Source organism: Stigmatopora nigra, chromosome 3 (assembly GCF_051989575.1).
Source record: "Stigmatopora nigra isolate UIUO_SnigA chromosome 3, RoL_Snig_1.1, whole genome shotgun sequence".
Classification (NCBI taxonomy): Eukaryota; Metazoa; Chordata; class Actinopteri; order Syngnathiformes; family Syngnathidae; genus Stigmatopora; species Stigmatopora nigra.
The window spans coordinates 14,107,815-14,129,251 of NC_135510.1; the positions used below are offsets into that span (position 1 = coordinate 14,107,815).

The window sequence follows — 21,437 nt, forward strand, 5'->3', positions numbered from 1 at the left end:
AGATTATATTTGCATCATTTAGACCAAATTTGTATTCTTGCAAATGGGGTTTAGAAATGACAAAGGGAGTTGAAGAGGTATGAAATGATCAGACACTACAGACAGAAATCTTTCTTTACCCAAGAGCAAAACTCCTCATAGTGCCTACTATGATGTCACTTGGTTAATGGAAATACTCAAATGGAAGAGGGTCAACAAACCTGAATTCAGAGAAAAGACACGATCGGCCATAGGTTTTACTCAGGTTTGTTTGTAAAATCTCCCGGAGTCTCTTAAAATAGTTCTACATACACAGAGCCTATCTGCCAAAAGTGTTCACATCAGAGTATTCAAATATTTTCAGACCTGCTTTAAGTTACATTATATCAGAGCTTTCTATTTTCCCCTGTCAAAGACAGTTCTACAAATACAAAATAGATATGACCTCACAAATCATTCCCAAGTACGGCCAACATAGCCTTTACCTTTTAGGAAAGTGAGAGTAATCACAGGGGTAAACATACAAACTCCTCACAAACACGCCAGAGTTCAGGTTCAATGCCAGGACTTCAGAGATGTAAGACTGACTGCAAACATACTTCCTGATCTTAAACATATTGGTGGTTAGATTGAGAAATGACTAAAACTTATAAAAAAAAATGCAAAAACACTTTACAAAGCATAAACAAAACATTTATTTTTTTCCAAGCCAACCACCGTTACATAGAGAATTTCAATGTAAACGTGTGCGACAATGCAAAGTGTTTACAAAAGATATAGATTCATTTTTATGGAAATACAAGAAAGATTAATCCCACAAAAACAGCAGGGAAACAAAATCTAATATACCATTAGACCATGTTTTGACCACATTAGGTTTTCCAACCAAAAAAAAAAAAATCAAAAATCAAGTATAGGAATAATAATAGAAATTTAACAATCAAGTCCTTAAGACATAAGCTGACACAATAATGAGCAATTGATACCATTTTGGACTCAGCATTCATCCTCCAAATACCAAAGCTCCTCAATGAACTTACCAGTTTTCTAATTGTTATTGCAGTAATGTGGGAAACTTACCACCCAGATATTACAACAATTAAGTTTTCAAATGTAGTATGGGATACTCAGAAACAATGCACTAGAAGTTTTAGTCAAACACCCCTGTCAACAATAGTGGTATATTTCAAAAATGCTTTTCTACTTGTGCAATACAATAATTTGCATCAAAACAATCTGACGTCCACCCATGAATAGGATGGAATGTTTGCCGTACGTCTGACCATACATGTAAACTATAAAAAGTCTTACATTAGTGTAAACATTTACATGGTTTCAACCAGTAACAAATACCAACTTTATGAATACCATAGTCTCACTAATCTCTCCTGAATCTCATTCATTGCATTTGAAAGGAAGGAATATAAACAAGGATTTACCCAGTGCATCCATATCAAATAACCGCACGAGATTTGAGAATATAGAAGACACACGCAAATTGGATGGAAGTCTTTTTAGTTTCAAAATGCTCCTCCCTGTAGTAGAGGGCGAGTGTTCAGAAAAGGCAGGTGGGTAGCAAAATGTGTACCGTTTTCATTAAGCTATGGCCTTGGCTTCAGGAATAAAAGCCTCCCAAAACTTGATTAGCTGCAGATAGGATGTGAAAAATGACAAGTTGATACACAAAGCTTAAGCAAAACTAAAAGAAAAGAAACATCCGCTTACCCTTTGCTGAGACTGAAGCATTGCCTCCATATATTTAACAATCTGGGTTTTTATGTCCTTGGCCTTTTCTTTCTAAAAGTACAAATGACATGAATATTTCAAGTTTTTTTGCTAATTAAAAGTCAAATTCGATACTTTCATGCACTGTGGACCAAAAAGACAAAATATGCCGATGAAACAAAGGCTTACTTCAAACCGGAGAACCTCCTTGCGTACAGTCATGCCAATCCTGTCGAAATCTCTCTCGTACTGAGTAACTTTAGTCTCCCACTGAAAACACGCACCAAAAACATAGTGAATTAAATCAATGTAATAAGTATATGTTCAAGAATATAAAAAAAAATCCAATCTATTCGCTTTAGAAAATGAGAACCACGCATAGTAAAAAAAAAAAAAAAAAAGGTATTTCCGTGTAGTTTATCTGGATGCATAGGTTTATAACATGAAACTATTTGTAACTATTACTTCAGTGATCTCCTCCTTAGCTTGCTGCAGTTTTTCTGGCTTGTTGGCCCACAGCAGTTTGGCCTCCACCTCTCTCTTCTTCTGGAGTGCACTTTGCGCCTCTTGCCATCTCTGCCACGCCCGCATGCGCTGGTCAAAACAGCCCTGTGGGCAACGTAAAGTGTGTGCGGCATTTGGTTGACAAAAGCAACACGACACGAAAAACGGATTGGCTTGTATCTTGGAAACTGGTTTAAAAACGGGAAAGTAGTCCTGTGCTAGCATTTCCACACTGGTGAACCATTTTCTTAACTGACAGTAGACACCAGCCATTTGATTTAAATACGTTTTTTTGTGTGTTAAGCACTTGATACATTGAACAGGTGCCTTACCCGCACAGCGCCCAGCAAACGGACATAGTCAGCCAGAACTTCAGCAAGTATGAAGAAGTCACTGGAAGCCTGCTCCTGGTGCAGCTGCTCCATCTTGTCTTCTACTTCTGCCAACTGGGACAGGGCCCGGGACAAAGCCGTGTTGTCTTCAGAATTCCCCAGCATGGCCATACTTTTGGCAAATACTGCTGTGTTTCCGCATAGCTCTAATGTTGGTGGGTGAAAACATCATTTCATTCTCAGAACACATATGGGAAAACATTTGGGTATACTAAAAAATAAACGAAAAATTTGTAGAGCCCTTCTTTGAGTTCCTGAAATTTCCAAGAAATGCTGATATGGCTCACCCTTCCTGTGATTGACCAACGAGTCCACCACCGTATGAAGCTTCCTTAACTGCTGCTCCTCATTCTCTACCTCCTGGAATTTATCCTCAAACCACTGTAAATTAGACAAGACAAGTCTTAAACCAAGCCACTAACTCAGATAAATTAATATACAGTATTGCCTCAAATATCACGGTAATCGAAATATGGCAAAGTACAGTCACCCCTGTTACTTTCTATTTTCTTCAGTGCTGAGTCCTAGTAACAAAAGTGCCTTCCCCTTACGCGTTTCAGCGTGTATATTCACATTTCTATGAACTTAAAAATAATAATAATTTATTATTAATAGCGGAAATAAAATTGCCAAGTAGTGAATTTGCGATAATCTAAGGATTACTGTATTATTTAAACAAAAATACCAGGTAAAGAACTTGCATTGTTGAACAATTTCAGAGCACAAAGATTCCCAATCTTTCACGGTTTAATGCTGGGGTCCCCAAACACGGGGCCGAGGACCAGTACCAGTCCGCCAGAGAAATAAATGAACATTTTCAATCTCACCCTCCTACTTGAAATGAAAACAGCTCTCATAATAATAATAAATAATTGCTCTTATGTTTGGGACTTATTTTTTGTCGTCGTGGACGTCATCCGTCGAACATAATCCCCCCAACCTCCTCCCCCATACATTTGTTGCCAAACCTCTCAATTCCAACGGACTGGATGTCAACTAGTGACAATCTCATTTACATTCACATAAGGAGAAAAGGAGCCACGACTTACAGTGTCCGACTCGTTCATCTTGATGGTCATCTTGTTGACGGCTTCAGATGCCTTATTGATCATTTTAAGAAAGCCAGCTCCACTCAGAGCTTGTGTGTTGGATGCTCTGGGTAACTGAAAAGACAAGCCCACAGATTTACCACCCAGATTCAAATCTCAAGAGAAGAGAGGAAAACAACTGTCACAAGAATGCTCACATCTTCTCTTTCCAAGAACTCTCGCACGTCAGGATCTTGTATCAGCAAAGGGTGAGACACAACTCTCTGCAGATATCTGCCGAGAAAAAAAGCATACAGTGGTGAGAAACAATAACGAGACGATGAAAGCACACAACAATGAAGACTGATGACTATATTTACAGTCGAATCTTTTTAATAAAAGCACTGTACAAAACGTGTGGCCTCTTCTTGCCTCTCCAGAGCGGCTCTACGCCTTTCCACAAATTCCACTGATGACGGATCATCCATCCCCACTTTCACTTTGGTCATCCCTGTCCAAGAAAATCTCAGTTAAAAAAGGTGGTACCGGGCAAACCGGTTATACCGCCCATGTTTTGTTTACATACAGTAACTGACTAAACACAACTTCACTGGAAAAAGCCACATTAAACAGGTTTAAAACTTTACAGATTCTCATTTGTAAAACTAGACCTTCATGTTTCAGTTGTAATTTGTAAATTATCCCATAGCATGCTATAATCAAGAAGGTAGTTAAAAAGGCTAGCATTAACATTGGTCAAATCAAATAACGGCTATAAAGAAAATATAATTGCATAAATACACACTAGCAATTTTAGCTCTAATTTAAAAAGCTGCTAACTGTTTGAGCACACCTCAGATATTCAGATAAATTGTTGCAGAGCTGAGAAACAATAGGTAAATGTTGCCTAAGCCTGCTTGGTTCTTGTCCTTGAAACACAAAGCAAACCGGTTCCAGATGACCTGGTGTTTCAAGATGCGTTGTAGCGGTCAAGCAAATCAAGCATGTACGTATTTTGGTCCAAGGTCATTATGTGTTTTGTAGACTAGCAGTAAGATTTTATAGTCTCTCCTTTGTTACACCGGAATTCGGGGTAATGATTTAATGACCGTTGTAATAAAGACTAGTTTCCTTGTATTTGTAAGAATACTGGCAGCAGCATTCTGCATTAGCTGCAGCATCTGGATCATATTTTTAGTTTAGACCAGTAAACAAGTCACTGGAACAATCCAATCTACTAAAAATTAATATACATGGATTGTTTTTAAGTAAAAAAAAGGCTTACCGATGCACACTTTTGATTGCACAGATCCTCATATCGACTAAAGTGAAATAAAAGGTTACAATCAACAGAATCTCAGCGAGAATTTTGGTTGACAATTCGAAAATTGAGAAAGAATTTCAATTTCATGATGGTATTAGGAGAGAAAAGTAAACAAACACCATTATTTTAAGGAGGCATAATTGCTTTATCAGACATTTTTAAACATTGTGATATTTTAGCCACTAATAAGCAGTTTCAGATTTTACTGCGCGCAGTAAAATGTGCATGTATTTATTTATTTTAAAAAAAAGGACAAAAACAGATTTCACAGGTACAAAAATTGTAGAGGTTGCCCATTTAATTGCTTTTTACTTGTTTCGAGAAGGCACGAGGTGTGTTACTGAGATTGCATTTGTCCATGCCTGCGCTTCCAAGTTGTGTATTTTTTGTGTGTTTAAACATTATCTTTTTTGAGCTGCCAGGTTTCACATGGTAATTTATACTAAAATCACTTTCCTTTTAAGTCTTTTGATTTGAGCACATTCCCAGCTGTTCTAGATTCTGGGTTGAACAACCGTTAAAATGTGAGCATTCACTGTCAAAGTAAGCAAAGTGCACATTAACACATTTTCTCCTCAGCGGTCTATTCTAGGTCAAGAGACCTGTTGGGTGGGAGATCATATTCCATGTATTGGAAAAACAGTACATGTAAGGTCTTGTTATAATCTAGAGAACGCCTGGCCCATACAAATTTACTAACATTACAGCGAACCTGGATGTATAATCTCATATATACTCATTTTACCGCCTCGAATGGCTGCCAACGAGTCAATTGGAGAAACCAATTCAAAGGCAGGACTTTTTTTGTTGTTGTTGCTTACTTGAAAGTAGGATTTTTACAGTGCTACCATTGTTAGATTTCGCATCATTTGTTCTAAAACAGGTTAAAGACCCTGTTCCACTTGTTTTGTAGAATGGCAAGCAGCCATCATGCAATCAGTCTGGAGCATAAATTAATAAGGCCTAGTAATAAACTTGAGTACTAGGTTGATAACTTTGCAATCATGGCATTGTCACAAATATGTATAAATATACATTTGTATTTAAGAATTCAAACGTTCTTTCAGACCCACCTACAACACTTTTCTCTGGTGGCAATGGAATGATGCAGCCCTGAAGTGACTGTTTGACTGACAGCTTCTCATAAAGTCCCAGGAAGTCACTAAAGCGCCTTCTCACAGAGAAGGTCTTATTCCTGAACATGGACAAAGAGGTCTGGAGGAACACAAGAAAACTTTGATCTAGTCGTATAACACATCACAAAAAGTTATGAACGTACTGAAGCAGAACTACAAACCCTTGTGGATACTTTGTAGGCCACATATGCATTCATACCATCGCCTGAGAGAGTGGAGACAAAAGATACTTACTGAAAATGTGACTTTGGCACTGGCATGAACGGACAAGGAGACACTGACCGACTTTCTCAGGGTTGGTGACAGCAACGTCAACATCAAACGTACCCTTGTCCTCTTCCTCTTCCAGCTGTAATTGTTTAAATCACATCAGTTCCCAATTCTTCAAACACATTTGGCATTCTCAGCACATACCGAGCGTATCGAGCCTGTCGGCAATTAATTGTATCCAATTTCCTGCAGGGTAGAGGCTTGTACCTGTTCGAAGGAGGTGGTTGGCATGGCCGCGGGGCTCGGCGAGATCGAGGCAGCGGGCTGCGAGCCAGAGGAGCCGCTGAGCTCTTTTCGGGGAGAGCTGCGTGATTTCTCTGTGCTTAGTTGAGCTTCTGCAGGAGCAAAAGGAATCTTTTAAATCCACCTCATCTCGCCAGTGACATTTCCCACCGGGATAGAATTAATACTTACCTAACAAACGTAACATACCACTGTTGTTGTTTATTTGGAAAACTTTGATTTAGTTTTAGCGATGCATCTCCTTCAGTAGCACTAATGAATTCTTTGGCACCATAGGATTGGCAAAAAGTAAATGTAATGAGTTTGCCATGCAGGCAGAGTTGCCATTTCTTTGCACCTGGATTAGATAAAAATTGCTTTTCGTGTGTTGACATGCCCGAATTACTGACAACAAGTGTCAGTAAGGTAGGGACAACCATTTCACAATCAAATCCACCAAACTTTCATGTACAAGTTGTGTTGCAGCACCTTGATATCTAATCGCAGACTTTAGCCAGTGAGCGAATAACATTCAGCATGGCATATTCAGAAACGCCCCCTATTTTACACTTAGTCAATGATGTCAGATTTTTATGGAACAACCCCATAGTGTTAGTGTGAATTCACTCTTTATCCAGTCCTACACCACAAGGTTGGATCAACCACTTATTCTTGTGGCAAGTGGTCCCCGCATTCTGCTACTGCTTCCATTTATACTTCTGCCTCGTCTATTTTCTGCATTTTTTCGGATTTTGCTATTAAGACCACAAATTGTAAATTCTCTGTCCTGTTCCCTGTACATATTTGGAATATAAGTATCAGAATTATGATAGGGTGTAGTCTGCCTTTTGCCCGACGACAACTAGGTTAGGCGGTATGGAAGATGAATAAATGAATGGAAACATTAAGTTATCAAATCAGTGTCAGTTGAGTCTGTCAACTTTGATTTTTCAGGTCCACTAGGTGTCAGTATTCAGCAACACCGTCAAAACGATACGTGATACCACATCTAACCATCACTAATTCACACCAAATCATATTGTTTATAAGCACCAGTGTAAAATTAGATGATCAATATTGTATAAGGGTGAAAACTGTTCATTTGATGATTTATATGGTTTCTTATCAACAGACGAGCCCGTGCTACAGCAGACAATTCCTGCACCAATGTATATTTGAATGTAAAAGGCTCACCGGCAAACAGATCGTTGTCGTCGTCCGAGTTGATGCCGTTGGATTGCTTTCGGCTCGTATCGCCTCCTCCCTCGGGAAGAGACATCATTCCTCGGCTCACGGATTTACTCTGCGCCCCAAAACATAAACATTGAGTCAAAAAAAATCAAAGCCTCTTACAAGTATTGTCAAAGCTGACGAGTTCCAGCCCTAATGATAGAAGCCCACAAGAGGCGAAAAGTTCAGCTGACACTCAGAGTTTGGCAGCGTGTTTTTCATGAACAAGTGTCCTAATTAGAAAAGAATCCCCCAATTAGCGGTGATGGCAAACACCAGGTTGGCTTTCCAACTAGCTTAGCGTGGCTACATTTCATCATTTCAGACTGAGAAATGCGTCGAGAAGCACACTTACTTTGTTAGCAACAAAAATATCTTCTCCTTCGTCACTGTCTCCATCTGCCAAGTCTGGAAATCCCTCTCCTGGCTCGTCGTTTGCAGGGAAAGGAGGAGGATTACGAGAGGAACTGGAAGCCATTTTGCTCGCTGTTAGGGATTGTTGACGCTGAGGGGAGGGAGAAGATAGGAAATTCAAAGAATTGCTAGACTGACCTCTTCTGGTCATAATGTTGCATTACAACGTCACCGTGCTTCAGCAACGCTGTTAAAGTATTAACCCATATAGTGACGCCCAATCCGATTTGACAGAGAGAAAAACACCCCTCGAATTCATTTCATTTGCGATGACTGACATTAAATGATTATGTTTCACTGCTATTTAAAGTGGTAAACGTCCAATCCAATTTGACTGGCGAGTCCAGTGAAAATAGATTCGACGTCCATTGCCGTCAATGGCAGTCAAAGGGTTAAACGCTGTTGGCTCACAAGTGTGCACTTACATTTTATAAGCAAACTTATGTATTGCACAGGTATGACTAAATGAAACTTATGTACTGCACAGGTATGAATATATGTATATAAATTTAAGGTTATATGTATATATGAATACTGTGATTCTTAATAGGTGGCATTGAATTGAATGCTTTTATTGTCATTATACAACTATAATGAGATTTAAATGTGTAAGATTAAAAGCATGTTAAGGTTAGTTGTATAAAAATAAAACAACAGCCATATCTAATGATATTAAACTGTTTGTTTTCATCAACTGTATTTGGGGACAATTTGGGAGTGTAATACCATCTAACTCATTCCATAAATATAATAATGCTCAAACTACAGTTTATAAAAATGTATTTTTTCGTCGGAAGTCGGAAAACCTGAGTATTCTTCGAGGTAGCAAAATAAATTAATAAAGATAATATATCATTAAAAACGTAATGTGTCTATTGTTAACATTGGGACCACAAATGAATAATTTGAGTGCAAATCTTGCATATTACCCCTTTCACAGTTAATGTCCAAATTGTCTGTCAACTTTTCTGGATGGGCTTCATTAAAGAAAAAAAAAACATCTCTATATGTACTATATCTTGTCTTTCTGTGTAACTATATATATATGGGAGAAATCACCTTGCAAAAATAATAGCTCGACTTGCATTGTGCTATTCGATGAACACTCAAGTGTAAACTCATGGCACCCAACCACAGATTACTGTCATAGTTTTGAGGACTGTGACAAATTGATAAGCTTTGTGAGGCTTTAAAATGTATTTTGAGAACACCTGTAGTAGACTATATTCTATGAAGCAAGAAAAAGCTGCCACGGTTGTCAAAAAATTACCACAAAGAAGTCAAACTGGCGACATGTAAGAAAAAGGGAAACTATTTTGAAGCCTGTTGGCAAGCATTCATCTTCAGTTTACTAACTCCTACTGCTACATTTCAAAAAAATGTAACTAAAGCACCTGCAGAAATGTGAAGTTGCTCGAAAGTTATTTTCTTCAAAGGGAAATTTATTTTTCTTATAAGCCAGGCCAAGTTTTGTTGGATGGTGTTGAAAAATTACTTTTTATGTATACTTGGGTCATTTTTCATATATATTATGTGAAAATTGTAAGGGTCTTACCCCATTGCTTGCCAGTGACAGATGTCCAATCCATGTAAAGTGGTAGGGCTCGCATTGCTGACACCATTCACCTTCAAATAGATAACTAATACATTTCAATGTACAGGAAGGATGAAAAAAGTCACATGATTAGACGTCTAGATAGCTCTGATGGGTAAACATTAAAATGGGAAATCTGCAAAATAAAAAACAGAATTTAAAGATGCTTATTCATAATTTTTGGAAAATGTTCCACCTGAAGGTTCTTTGGTTCATTTTCCAGACTTCAAAATTAGGGTCTTTTGCATGCATTTTATGGAACAAAAATGCACTGTGATGCAACAAATATGGTTAAACTAATGAAAACAATGTATTCTAAATTACTACAGCATTTCCATGCTATAAAGATATATATATATATCAGTATGTTTTTATTTTATCAAATAAAAATCAATACAAATTGGGGCCTGTGATAATGGTCTAGAGATACAAAGATTTAAAAAAAAAACAACAACAACAACAACCTACAAACTAATATTTTTGCCACCACAAACTCAATCATCTGATATCCTAAACTTGAATTTGAAATACGTACGTAAATTTAAACTAGGTGACAAATCATTTGTTTCTGGAAAACGTAACTTCAAATTGTGTTGTTGGACTCATTCCATTGAAAATAGAATATGAATAAGAGAAATTTGGAAATAATTTTCACAAAAATGTAGCTCCTATAATTCTTCACATGAGGTCTGAGTTTGAAAAGTAAAATTTTGTGACATACATACAGGGATTTGGGGCAAAGCAATCGGGCACAGGTAATAAAGATATCCTTTTGGCCAATCAGCACATTCATTTGTGTGTAATTTGGGTGAGATGACTGAAACATGCCAAATATCAAGTCAATCCAAAAATGTTTTTCCACACAATTACCAACTTTTTTCCAAGTGAAATGACCAAACTTGGAGGACGAAGATGCAGTTTTAGCAAGATTTGTCTAGAAAAATGATGCAAGTCCAATTTTTCTTGGAGGTGAATTGCAGCTTTCAAATAGATTTTTTTCCATAGTAAATTTTCCATGCAACAATCAAATCAATTTAAAATGACAGTATTCAGATAGTTTTGTATTTCAAATGTTCAAAATCAAGTTTAGTATTTGCAGTTCCTGATGGCACAAATATCAGCCTATAAAATAACTTCACAACTTCCAAGTAAAGACAAACATAACACAGGAAGAAAAAAAAAGTTTTGTGTTCACATTCAGACATTGACATCCGGTTATCTGTATGCATCTTGTTAAGCAAATCATCTCGACTTGATTGTTTTTTTTTCCTAAACAGCCCAAAAAATAATAATAGGAATGAGACTATTTCAAATGTAGGTATTGTTCAACAAAATTGGTAAACAAATAATGTATTATTGTAATTAGATTGACTGCAACCAAAGGCAATTTCACAACTAATGAATAATTTTCTAAGGTTCCCCCTATGAATTGCGCATCCTTGCAATATTTCTTCTCCCCACTGCAAGAGTTCTCATATAATGAATGATATTGTGCATGTACCGACTACATTAGCCATTGCCAAACCGGTTGTCATCTTCTCTGCCTTTTTCTATACGTGAGGAAATAAAACAATGAGAAACGTTTATTTTGTTAGTATTCATAATAGTTTGTATACACCAATAAAAATAAAAAAACACCATTTTTCCCCCAATGTTGTCTTAAAAATCCACTGATTTTCCTACATAAATGAAAGAAAGCTCTGTACACCAACAAGCAACAACATCATTCCTCATCATGAGATGCAAAGTCACACTGGGCCGCTCAAAACTTTAACTCTGGAGCGGGAAAAAAAAACATAACGGGAAATCAACATTTAAAAAACAAGACCAGCTGCCTTCTGCTTTACCTATGTGACACTACATTACACAAACAGCATTTGATATTCAAAACACAAGTAATGTAAGAAATGTACTTTCCAAAAAAACATGAAAAAGTGCAATACAGGTTCAACTGTTAACAACGCAATAGATGATTTCCCAAATGGAGTCTGGTCCTTTTTTTGTTTGTTTCTTCTCTCCCCCTGCTTTGTTTTCAGTCATAGGTTAGCTAGCCCACCGCCATCCCAAAAAAAAAAGATGTATCCATCAAAATCTCTTACTATTGACATTCATGACGATGGATACAATTGTGAAAAATATCACAAAAGTAGAGAATGCAAAAAATGGCAAAATTTCTTTGGGTAACAGAATGATAGGAAAGAAAGTAGACTTAAAATCAGGCTTGTGAATAGGATTTTTTCTTTTTCTTCATCCCAAAAATGATGATGCACATAAAGTCGGTGGGATTCCCATTCTAAAGGCCAACATAGGCATGTTGTGCCATAGAACCATTGTGTTGTATTGAAAGGGGCCCGAGAATGAAGTTTAAACTCCACAAAACACGCATTCACATACATTGAATAGAAAAGACAACTTGTTTGTTGTGCGCGATTGTTTGACTGCAATGTAAGTGTGTGTCAGGGAGGGAAGGAGCTTTGGAAAGAGGATGACGGACGACACCCTGAGTCCGAGTAACCTCCACCTCCCGACATGGCGGTAAGGCTTTTAGAAGGGAGACCCCCCCCTCCCCCCTGGAAAGAAAACTTTCAAAAAGTTGTAAATCCTTTGTGTCACTTGTATCCCAAATAAAACAATAAGATCATTTGAAAATAAAAATAAAATATGTACACGTCGAGAAGGATATGTGTGTAAAAAATAAAAGAATACAATTAGGTAGAAAACAATAGAAAATAGAAGGGTATGCACACATAAGACGACTAAATGTTGGAATAATGTTGGCTTGTAAAGAAGGCGGCTTTGCCAATGTTCACGTCACTGAAACGTCCCATTAGATATACAAAATGCACAAAAGAAACACGAAGAGACCTGATGGACCAAATCCAGCATGTTTGTCGGACAAGACGCGCATTGTCATGTGGCACCGAACGAAGAGAAAAAAAACAAACATCAGTTTGCATTTTTGCTGAGGAAGTGGGGATTCACAATCTTTTGACCGAGTTCATTGTCTCCCAGACCTTCATTAAAAACATGAAGTGTCTTTCACTTTGCTTCCCTCCAATGGCCATCTCCTTCCCGAGACTGAGAAAGGTAAGCCGGGAAAAAGTTCCTAGGAATTTGTTGTTTGTTTGTGTTGTTGTAGGGCAAAGTTTATTTGCTTGTTTTGTTTAGTTTAGTTTTCCCGGAGGGGGGCACAGAAGTCATTTTGTGTCCAAGGGCCGGCCACTTGCTCCCAAAGGTTTGTTTTTGTTAACTTTCCCGTCCCAATAGTTGTAACTGTGAGGTGTACGATGCATATGCGTGCATGTGTGTGTATGTACGGACGCTCATGGTGCTGTGGTGATGGCGTTGAGGTCCTTCATGAGACCTTCCAAATGGGCCATCTCCTCAGTCAGCTCGTCGGGCTCGTAGCTCTGAGGGAGAGGAACAGGGTTACTGCGGGGGGCGGGGGAGGGGTGCAGGGAGGCAAGCACCTGGAGGAGGGAGGGGGAAGAAGAGGAGAGGGTCAGTCAGGGACCTTTCACAGGGGGGGGGTTATATGGGTGGGGTGGGGCGAGCTGGGGTATGATGGCTCAATGGTACTGAAGCAGTGGAGGTGGGTGACATGACCAGAAAGGGAAAAAGAAAGCAAAGTAAAGCAGCAGTAGTCATTCCAAATGTGAGTTTTTTTTGTCATGATCAGCCATTAAAAAATGTTGATGGATTGATAAAGTACAGCCAGCAAAGAGGGTGGTTAATGAAGTTAAGAAGAGAAAGAGAGAGGAAATAGAAAATGTGGTTAAAATCAAAGTACATCTGAAGCTAATTCTACAATCCGGTGCCCAAAGAAAATCTGACATGGATTTGGAAGCAAAGTATGAACATTCCCATTTCTATCAGACACTTGAATATTGAGCACCAATGAAGGCTGTCTGAAGTGTTACGGGCAGCCAGCGCGGGCACCTATACTCACGCTATCGACATCTTCCAACATCTTGCTGGTCTCGGGGACGTCGGGGGCGTTGGGAACATTGACAATCATGGGTGTTCGAGTCCTTCCTAGGGTCCCGATGCAGGCCGTTTTGACCACGTGGGGGTGTGACGGAGGCCCTGATTCGGACGATGACATCAAAATTCATTATCGCCGAGCAGTGCCCATCAAATGTCTAAGGCAGGGGTGTCAAACTCCCTTTGGTCTGCGGGCCGAATACAGCTTAATTTGAGACCAAGCGGGCCGGACTAGTAAATTCATTGCAAAATTACATAGAACTAACAATAAGCCCACTTTTTTTCCTTTGTATTAGTCACTAATACTAATAATGAGTGCAAAGAATAAGTAAATTATCAAAATGTTTGTTAAAAGAATTTTCCCTTTACATTATGAACAATATATTATAAACAAGAGAATAACATAAGAACATAAATAAATGTCAATTCATGTTGTCTGCACGAACTAAAACACTGCGCCCCTAGCGGATAATACAAGAACTATATATTTTAAAGAAAATCCATATATTTTTATACAATGCAGCTTTTTCCCCCCGGGCTGTACCAAACCACCAGACGGGCCGGATCCGGCCCCGCGGGCCGTATGTTTGACACCCCCGGTCTAAGGTATTGTGCAGATGTGCCCAATCTTAGAAGAATTTAGAAGCATGTTGAGACAGCTCACCAGTCTGAGCCAGCAATGGAGTGCTAGGCAGGGGAGGAGACTCGAAGCAAGAGTGACTCGAAGCTGGCACGGCTGGCACGGCAAAGCTCTTCAGAGGGTGAGCGTGGGCATGCGGGTGGGCCGAGCGCAGGGGAGGCAAGTTGCTGGTGTAGCAGGACTCCTCTTCTGTGGTGGTGGAGCCATGATAGCTGCCCTCAGGGTCGGCAAGGATCTCTGAGGGGCAGGAGGCCTGCGAGGACGAAGCGGCTGGGGGAAGAGGCTCGGAACAGGGTGTGTTCCTCACCGATTCTGCTGGGGAGAAGAAGAAGGTGAGGAAAGACCAATGACCATGCGGTGTTGGTTCATCATATCCGAACAATATGTAATTCCACAGGTCCCGAACAATGAATTCATATTCCACTGTACTGTCATAGTCATGAAATCAACATCATTTTTTAAAAAGGAAAAATAAAAATAAAGTTTTTCCACTCCAACCAAAAAATGGCTGTATTTTTTTGTGGACATTCTGTCTTTTATTATGCTTTGCACGAATCAAATATTCTGTAAATTTTATATGATGCAGCCTCACAGTCAGTCGATGAAATGTGCCTTAATAAATAAATTAGTGTTTTGAGCTGGAATAGTTGATGGTAGAAGTGATGTTAAAGTTTATATATGTAACAACTTTTATTTGATTTATTTCAAAAATGACAAAAAAAAAATCAACAGCAAGAAAATTAATACATATCTATGTGGCTAGAACAGTTACATCATGACCAGATTTTCTATGATTCTCAAAAATCTTCACACATTTGTATGAGAGTGGATTTCAAATGGAGAGCACATGTGCATTAGACTATTCACACACGTGTGTGTATTTTGTGTGAGATGTGTTTACAAATCCCGTAATATGTGCATGTGTTTCTTGTCAGATTTTTACATAAAAAATGTGTGCGTGTGTTATGTGTCACATGTCTGTGTGTGTTCATTATGAGACTATTCTAGCTCCATACAAATCTGGCTTCCCAAATCAGGCCATTTGTTTTTCTCTACTTTCTACCACCTCCCTTTGCCCAAATCATTACCACTTTTAAAAGCGCTCATGTTGTGAAGCAACAGCTGGTGCTACGAGTTGAAGCACGGTTATTTGCATAGTGGACTTCATGAACTCATGCCTGTGTGGTAGAAACGAGAAAACCGATGAAGCGGCGAACAGAGGAACGGTAGAAAAATGAGCTGTGAAGGTGAAAACATGCTTTGGGATTAAAAATGAGTGAATGAACACCGCAGCTTTGTCCTCTTATGTCATTCCGCTGCTGATCAGGACGGGGCAGTGTCTCACCTGTAGAGTCCACCCTGTCTAGATGGGAGGTGGGGCTGCAGGCATATGAGCGAGGGTGCCCGCCGCCTTGGTGGTAGAGGTAGCTGCGCGTGGGTGACGCCAGGCTGCCCATGTGATAATGGTGCTGATGATTATCGAGGGAATGGATGGGATGAGCACTAATTACAGCTGTGGATTCAAATGGACATGGAGTTTTATCGTGAGAGAAAGCTGATGATGAAGGATGTGGATGTACTACTCTTCACACATACACACCCATTCGCTTACTTTCATATTCTGTCAAGGACAAAATCATCCACGCCAAATTCATTGCACCACAAGATGGTAGATATCGTGGCGGTCTTATTTGTACCTTTTGGCAAAGCCAGCTCACTGGCCATAAGCAGTAACAAGCTCACTTATCAGACACATTCCCACACACCTATGCTCATACACACTTACGCTGGGGTGGCTGTGCATCAAAAGGCATCATCATTTTAGGCCTCATCCCTCGCCGGCTGGCAAGGGTCGACATGCCGTCTTCTGATTCGTGGCCTAAAAGGTATGGTGGAAACCAGCCAATCAGAGAGTGCTGCAACTAACATTGGTACTACCCTAACATTGGGTAGATGCTCGGAGGTGATCGTTGGGTGTAAATCACCTTTGATGCAAGAAAATATAGCAAGCATGATAATATGTATGAGAGGCATGTATATGAATGGCATGATGACAAAGAAAAGCTTATTTTCATCCTCAATTGGGCACTCTTTTAACTAATTGGTTGCTAGTGACAGAACTAGATGTCCAATCCATTCTTTTCCAGCGGTCATAGCCAGTTAAAATGAGTAGGACATCCATTGTTGACAATGGTCGACAAACAGTTATAAATATTATTAAAATAAACCAATCAACTTTAGAGTGTAAATGTGGCCCAAATCAAAATCTGTAATTTTTTTTAATGGATTTTTGGTGATCCTTCAAAAATCTGATCGTTCCCCCCCCAATCATTAACTTATTTATTACCTATTTATTTATGTCAAAAATGTCTTTTCCTGTGTCTGTATTCTCACTCTCTTGCTACTGTGACAGTGAAATTTCCCGATGACGGGATGAATAAAGTTATTTAATCTAATCTAAAAAAGAATATCTCTAAATAAAACCAACAAGCTACCGTCCAATTCATGTAAAATTGTCATAAACCTCAACGGACTGATACGATCCCCCACATACTGACCACGATAGGAGTTTCGCCTCTGTTGCAGGTGGGCGTTGCTGTCCATGCCACTGTCAGCTGGAGTAATGTCTTGGGAGGTGCGGGTTATGGGTGTTTCAGTCATGACCGGGTTTGGCTCTGGTGACTTGTCCATTGGTTTAAGCTCCAGCCGCTCATGGTGGATCCAAAGATCAGGTGGTTTCAGGTCCTTGGAGTTGCTTTTGTATTTGTGTGAGCCGTTAGAAGACTTGGAGGCTGCCCGCTTCCTGTGTGAAATCAAAGGGAATGATAGTGACAATGATCTCATGCCTAGATATAGAGATATAGATATAGGTATTTATATAGCTATAGATATAGAGATATAGAGATATAGATATAGGTATTTATATAGCTATAGATATAGAGATATAGAGATATAGATATAGGTATTTATATAGCTATAGATATAGAGATATAGAGATATAGATATAGGTATTTATATAGCTATAGATATAGAGATATAGATATAGGTATTTATATAGCTATAGATATAGAGATATAGATATTTATATGTATATATATATATATATATATATATATATATATATATATATATATATATATATATATATATATATATATATATATATATATATATATATATATATATATATATATATATATATATATATATATATATATATATATATATATATATATATATATATATATATATATATATATATATATATATATATATATATATATATATATATATATATATATATATATATATATATATATATATATATATATATATATATATATATATATATATATATATATATATATATATATATATATATATATATATATATATATATATATATATATATATATATATATATATATATATATATATATATATATATATATATATATATATACACACACACACACACACACACACATTGATTGATACAAACAGGAAAGAGCAAAATAATTGACATGATAAAAACTGACATTAGCTATCGGAGACACATTTTTTTTTAAGTCAGTTCAGAATTTTGAATTCACCCAAGTTCTTCATGAAATTAGTAGAATTTGATTTGTCTTGTCTTATGGACACAAAAAGAATTAATTGACTGCCATTGACACCAATCGACAAACAAAGAAATGTTTTTACATTCACCTGCCATATTACCATTTTCAACACGAATTGGAAGTGAATGAGTTTAAAAAGCTGAGCCAGGCAGAAGAGCGCAGTGAATTCAGTGATTTAAGATATTTACGGACAAGGGGGATAAACGAAACGGCAAAAAGCTCACCTGTCATAGCCTTTACTTACTTTTTCTGATGTGAAGTGGTCCGCCGTGTGCACAGGAAAGCCCCCACAACCACCAAGATGATAGTAAAAGCTCCCACTGAGATGATGATGACGATGACCAGGGTGTGAATTTCACTGTTTCCCATCCCAGATTTTCCTGAAAAAAGTAAATAAATAAATAAAAACACTTGTCACTTAACATGTGAACCTTGGAGGCATTACATTTTGACAAACATGTTTTTCTAAGTAATTAGTGTCAATTCCTGTTCCAATACTTGGCTTGGATGAAGCCAAGGACCTCTAAGATGTTGCAATGTGTATTTTCAATTTGCGGCATCCAAGTAGGAAGCTTATTTTTTAAGGCCAGCAAACTTTACTTCTGTACAATTAGACCAATGTAAAAAAAAACTATAATAAAGACCAAACACAACTACAATTACAGAAGCTTTAGTTTGAGGGTCAAGCAGAAAGAAATCTTACCAACTGCTGATCCAGGATCAAGGGGAAGTTGGTTGCCTGGAGGTCCGGGCTTTGATGGAAGATTGGAGGCTGACAGTGGAAACAAAAAGATGTTTTATGTTTCAAATTAATTGCAGTCTTTGCATTATTATATAGCCATATTATGGTCTTGTCATATGACATTTCCCACTCCCTCTTGGACGTTAACGGCTATGCATGGACGTGAAACGTGATACTTTGCAAAAGCCAAAGTTTGATCGAGCCCAGAAGTTTGACATTTTTGGAGCAGAGTCTGCAGTGTGCACAGAAAAATGAAGTGTGAAGGGGGTTTACCTTGGTCATTAGCCATTTTGTCAGAGGATTCAGCTTAAGGACAGCAGAGAGGGGAAAAAAGAAAGAGAAATAAAAACAAAAGCAGGTTATCGCAAAAGAACAGCGTGAAACAGAAACAGTGCAAGAAAAAAGCCTGGAAGAAGTGGAAAGCAGTAATAATTAAAACTAAGTCAAGTTAGAAAAAAAAGCCAAGACAAGCTGATAAATCATTTTAAAAAGTTGAATGAAAATCGTAGCACACAACAGATTTTAAGTCCTGTCTTACTTGGCAAGGTTTTTCATAAGATGCAAACAATTGTGGGATGTGTAAACTGGAAATTGAAAGAAATGTTCATTGGGTAGTGGAAACTAAATTATATACATGTACCTGTACCCTAAAATGGATTTAATTGGTACTTAATTGGAAATTTAAATTTTTGGGTCAGTCCTAATATATTTTAATGAGATCTATTAAAATGTAATAGACTATATTAAAAGTGTTTTGATGCAATTTGAGTGTGATTAATTTAACATTTTTTTAATTTTTATACTGAAGAGGTGAATGCTGGGGCAGATTAATTTTTCATTTGGCAGAAATACTAAATCAAATGCTAAACATTAACAGGACTGCAGACTAAGGGGGCTGCAAAGAATCTATATGTGAAATATAAAAATGAAGTGACACTTGAGGTACCTACTACACACAAAAAGGGGTATTCTGGAGATAAGCAACATAGACTTGAAATATAGACTATTCATTCTACTGCAAAACCAAGCTGGAATGCTTCACACTCATTCATCTGATTGCTTTGTGTGCAATTGTTTTGGATAGGAACAGCAAATTTAACAGTAAAATCTCAATGTGCAGTTGATAAAATACAAAAAAAACTTTTCTTTTTTACTGTACCTTACATTAAGCAACTAACTATTAGTTTAGTACTGTGGTTGTTGACACTATGAGTTTAACACTCAGTGTCAACAACTTAGGAAGCCACACCTCTACTTTGAGCTCCGAAAAAATTGTTGGTTAGTAGAAAGCCAGGCATAAATCAGCTGGTGACGATGTTAGCTAACCCTCAGATAATTCTGAACTTCTAACTTACGTAGCACTGTTATTATCCAAATGACTTAGAAAAAAAAAAGACCTGAGTCCTTTGAAGCATATTTTAAGATTACTATTGACCATGAAGGGACACAGGCATTAAAACATACCGACGAACGAGATTGAGCAAATAGGAATTTGAGAGAAAGTCACAATATTTTTCTTGGTGGAAAAATCCATTTCTACATTATTTCCATTTAGTTGCCGTAACAAATCAAAGTTCTTCAAATTAGAGCTAGTATTGAGTTGCCGGGCGGCAAGGGTAAGCGCATCGGCTTCACAGTGGGGGATCTGAGTTCAAATCCAACTCGGTCTCCTTGTGTGGAGTTTGCATGTTCTCCCATAGCCTGTGTGGGTTTTCTCCAGGTACTCGGGTTTCCTCCCACATTCCAAAGACATGCATGGTAGGCTGATTGGACAATCTAAAATGCCCCTAGTTGTGAGAGGGAATGGTTTTCTCCTTGTGTCCTGCGATTGGCTGGCCACCAATTCAGGGTGTCCCCTGCCTCTGGCCCGATGTCAGCTGTGATAGGCTCCAGCACACCCCACCCCAGTGAGGATAAAGTGATTCAGAAAATGAGATGAGAGATTTAGTTGCCATGTTATTAAAAAGAAACTTACTCTTTGGCGTTCTGAATTGCACGGCCTCAGAAGTTGGGCCCATGCCCTTTGAGTTCCGAGCCTCAATCTTGAAGTAGTATGTGGTATCTAGAGTTAGGTCCTGGATCTGGTGAGTCAGGCGGTTCCCCACCACAGGTTCAACAACCCAGTCGTGATCCTCAGCATTAACATCTGTGCTGTAGTAGATGATGTAACCTATAAAAAATAACATCCTTTAATGACAAAACTTGTAATCAACTTAGAATCATTGAGTACTTAAAAACAAATCACATGGAGGAAAACCGTGAACGACACCATGTGAATATTTTGAGACTCACCAGTGATCTTTCCATTGGCCTCGGAGGGAGGCTGCCAATTAATGATAATAGTCCGGGGTTTGTTCTCTTTGCTCACCACAGTCACATCTTTGGGGGAGGAACTGGGAACTGTTGAGGGCATTGGCAGAAAACATTTAACATGGTAAAAAGTGAAGAAAACCCTTAAATGTCACAGTGTTTTCTTGCAAGGTGACAAACATAACTATTCGAGGTGTTTAATAAGAATATTGCTTTGATGCCATTTTTTAATATTGTGTTGCCAAGAACCTACTGTATAGATGTGTGACATTAAATTGAAAGGTAATGATTAGATAGACAGTAATGCTTTGCGAAACTTTTTA

General features: G+C 38.1%; 2 protein-coding genes across 20 annotated transcripts in view; both read right to left on the bottom strand.

Annotated features, from left to right (window-relative positions):
- Positions 1–650: 650 nt before the first annotated feature.
- LOC144194592 (sorting nexin-1-like) lies at positions 651–8,331 on the bottom strand. The gene is made up of 15 exons (XM_077713760.1): positions 8,166–8,331; positions 7,775–7,883; positions 6,566–6,693; positions 6,371–6,437; positions 6,250–6,293; positions 6,026–6,167; positions 4,061–4,139; positions 3,847–3,922; positions 3,650–3,763; positions 2,888–2,981; positions 2,541–2,746; positions 2,170–2,313; positions 1,894–1,974; positions 1,705–1,776; positions 651–1,626 (listed from the first exon to the last, which is right to left on the bottom strand). The coding sequence occupies exons 1-15, from the start codon at positions 8,286–8,288 to the stop codon at positions 1,576–1,578; spliced, it is 1,530 nt and encodes a 509-aa protein (XP_077569886.1). The 5' UTR covers positions 8,289–8,331; the 3' UTR covers positions 651–1,575.
- Positions 8,332–10,172: 1,841 nt separating this feature from the next.
- neo1a (neogenin 1a) overlaps positions 10,173–21,437 on the bottom strand; it is a 113,166-nt gene continuing 101,901 nt past the window's right edge. For 6 of the 19 annotated variants that reach the window (XM_077712884.1, XM_077712883.1, XM_077712893.1 and 3 more), the window contains 11 exons: positions 21,097–21,204; positions 20,780–20,974; positions 19,078–19,110; positions 18,766–18,834; positions 18,307–18,442; positions 17,001–17,245; positions 16,229–16,321; positions 15,788–15,955; positions 14,467–14,757; positions 13,768–13,904; positions 10,173–13,288 (listed from right to left, as the gene is read on the bottom strand). In XM_077712884.1, the coding sequence (XP_077569010.1) occupies positions 13,142–13,288; positions 13,768–13,904; positions 14,467–14,757; positions 15,788–15,955; positions 16,229–16,321; positions 17,001–17,245; positions 18,307–18,442; positions 18,766–18,834; positions 19,078–19,110; positions 20,780–20,974; positions 21,097–21,204 (1,622 nt within the window). In that variant the 3' untranslated portion in view covers positions 10,173–13,141. Of the gene's footprint in view, positions 13,397–13,767; positions 13,905–14,466; positions 14,758–14,806; positions 15,621–15,787; positions 15,956–16,228; positions 16,322–17,000; positions 17,246–18,306; positions 18,443–18,765; positions 18,835–19,077; positions 19,111–20,779; positions 20,975–21,096; positions 21,205–21,437 lie in introns of those variants that run through there. The other 13 variants (XM_077712901.1, XM_077712900.1, XM_077712890.1 and 10 more) reach the window with 10 other exon arrangements.